The sequence below is a fragment of the Phytophthora sojae genome, assembly GCF_000149755.1.
Source record: "Phytophthora sojae unplaced genomic scaffold PHYSOscaffold_67, whole genome shotgun sequence".
NCBI classification, from domain to species: Eukaryota; Oomycota; class Peronosporomycetes; order Peronosporales; family Peronosporaceae; genus Phytophthora; species Phytophthora sojae.
The window spans coordinates 6,193-8,380 of NW_009258181.1; the positions used below are offsets into that span (position 1 = coordinate 6,193).

At 55.2% G+C, this 2,188-nt stretch overlaps 2 protein-coding genes across 2 annotated transcripts; both read left to right on the top strand.

The window, feature by feature from the left end:
- Nucleotides 1-10: 10 nt before the first annotated feature.
- Nucleotides 11-502, top strand: PHYSODRAFT_343383 (hypothetical protein; the record flags this gene model as incomplete). The annotated part of the gene is made up of 1 exon (XM_009541936.1): nt 11-502. A coding segment is annotated over one exon (492 nt), but the record flags the coding sequence as incomplete, so codon positions are not given.
- Nucleotides 503-1,168: 666 nt separating this feature from the next.
- On the top strand, nt 1,169-2,173 carry PHYSODRAFT_343384 (hypothetical protein; the record flags this gene model as incomplete). The annotated part of the gene is made up of 1 exon (XM_009541937.1): nt 1,169-2,173. A coding segment is annotated over one exon (1,005 nt), but the record flags the coding sequence as incomplete, so codon positions are not given.
- Between the last annotated feature and the right edge of the window lie 15 nt (nt 2,174-2,188).

Genomic DNA, 2,188 nt, shown 5'->3' on the forward strand with positions numbered 1-2,188 from the left:
CTACGGCAAGAACTACTACTATGACAAAAACTACGACGACAAGGACTACTATGGCAAGGACTACTACGGCCGTGGCAAGGACTACTACGGCCGTGGCGACGACTACTACGGCAAGGACGTCTACAGCTACGGCAAGGACGACTACGACTACGGCTACGGCTACTACCCCGGATACTCGTTCGGAGGCGGCTATGGATACGGATACTACCCGGACTACTACTCGTCCTACGGCGGCGACTACAGCTTCGGCTACGGCTACGGATTCCCCGGCAACTACGGCTACGCTGGCTATGGCTACGGCTATGGGTACCCTGGTTTTGGCTTCGGCTTTGAGTCCGCACCGACGGGTGGCGACTCTGGGCAGCAGGAGACTGGAGGTGCGAGTCCTGTCACCACCACGGAAGACGTTGCCTCCAAGTCGGCGGAGAAGGACAGCAAGACGCCGTCCAAGGGATCCGCCAAGTCCGGCGCTGCGGACAAGTCCAAGGGCAAGGGCAAGTAAAGTAAAGTAACGTAACGTAAACCAGCGTAAGAGGCGCGTGCGTCCGTGCGAAGGCAAGAAGTCGAAGTACCGTAGACGATGGGCGAGGATGTAGCCCACGGCAAGTGTACTGTCGTGTACACCATGTAGCGTTGATAAAAACTGGCAGTGGTAGTACTAGTAGTAAGTAGTAGTAATACGCCGCCAATGGATGTCATCTTTCTTTTTGCGAACGTTTATTTATGTGTGAGGTTAGTGGTGTTAGAACACTCTTCTACCGCATGTTACTTAGTCGGTGAAACAAGCGCTGGACACAGTATATAGCCCACCTTTGATTCGCATTGGGCAGATTGAAGACGACTAAATAACATTTAGAGCAGTTCAGATGAGTAGTTGGAGCTGTTAGACGTTTAGAACAGTACAGATAAGTACTAGTAGTATAGTATCTCTGAAACGAAACCAGGCAGGTAGATAAGCTGTGGCACGTTGATGTGTTGGTTGCATTGTATTTTTTGGTAGCACTGACGTGAAACTACGCAGTGATACTACACATCCTCTTGTATCGAACCATCTTCTCGATAGGTTTTCATTTCTAGTTGATGGTGGTTTCAGATCCTGAAACCGTGATTGGATTGATGGTGCGCTCGCTCGCTGCCTCTCAACCTTGTGAGAGACTACTGAGTGGTAATGGCTTCGACCATCATCCAGCCTCCGCGCGGCCCCAACTCTCTCACTTTCCAATTCGCCACCCCACAACACTCCACCACTAAACCGACCGAGCCCACACCCGAGCTGGCCTCCGCCTTCAACATGCACTCCAAGCTCCTCGCCGTGCTCAGCCTGTGCGTCGCCGCCTCCGTGCTGCAGGCGACCGATGCTGGTGCCGCCGCTCCTGCAGGCCTCTCGCCGCACCGCCACCTCGGCGCCAAGCAGGAAGACTACGGACACCACCCGCGCCACCACGACCACGACCACGACCACGATCACCGCAAGAAGCACCGCCACCACGATCACGACAAGTACTACCGTCGCCGTCTCGAAGACGCCAAGAAGGCCACCGAGTCCTCGGACTACGACTACGGCAAGGACAACTACGGCAAGGATGACTACGGCCACCACCACAAGGACGTCTACGAGTACAAGGGCTACGACGACTACGGCTACGGTCACGGCAAGGATTACTACGGGAAGGTCTACTATGGCAAGGATTACTACGGCAAGGCCTACTATGGCCAGAGCTACTACGGGAAGAACGACTACGGCAAGGACTACTATGGAAAAGACTACTACGGCAAGAACTACTACTATGACAAAAACTACGACGACAAGGACTACTATGGCAAGGACTACTACGGCCGTGGCAAGGACTACTACGGCCGTGGCGACGACTACTACGGCAAGGACGTCTACAGCTACGGCAAGGACGACTACGACTACGGCTACGGCTACTACCCCGACTACTCGTTCGGAGGCGGCTATGGATACGGATACTACCCGGACTACTACTCGTCCTACGGCGGCGACTACAGCTTCGGCTACGGCTACGGATTCCCCGGCAACTACGGCTACGCTGGCTATGGCTACGGCTATGGGTACCCTGGTTTTGGCTTCGGCTTTGAGTCCGCACCGACGGGTGGCGACGCTGGGCAGCAGGAGACTGGAGGTGCGAGTCCTGTCACCACCACGGAAGACGTGCCTCCAAGTCGG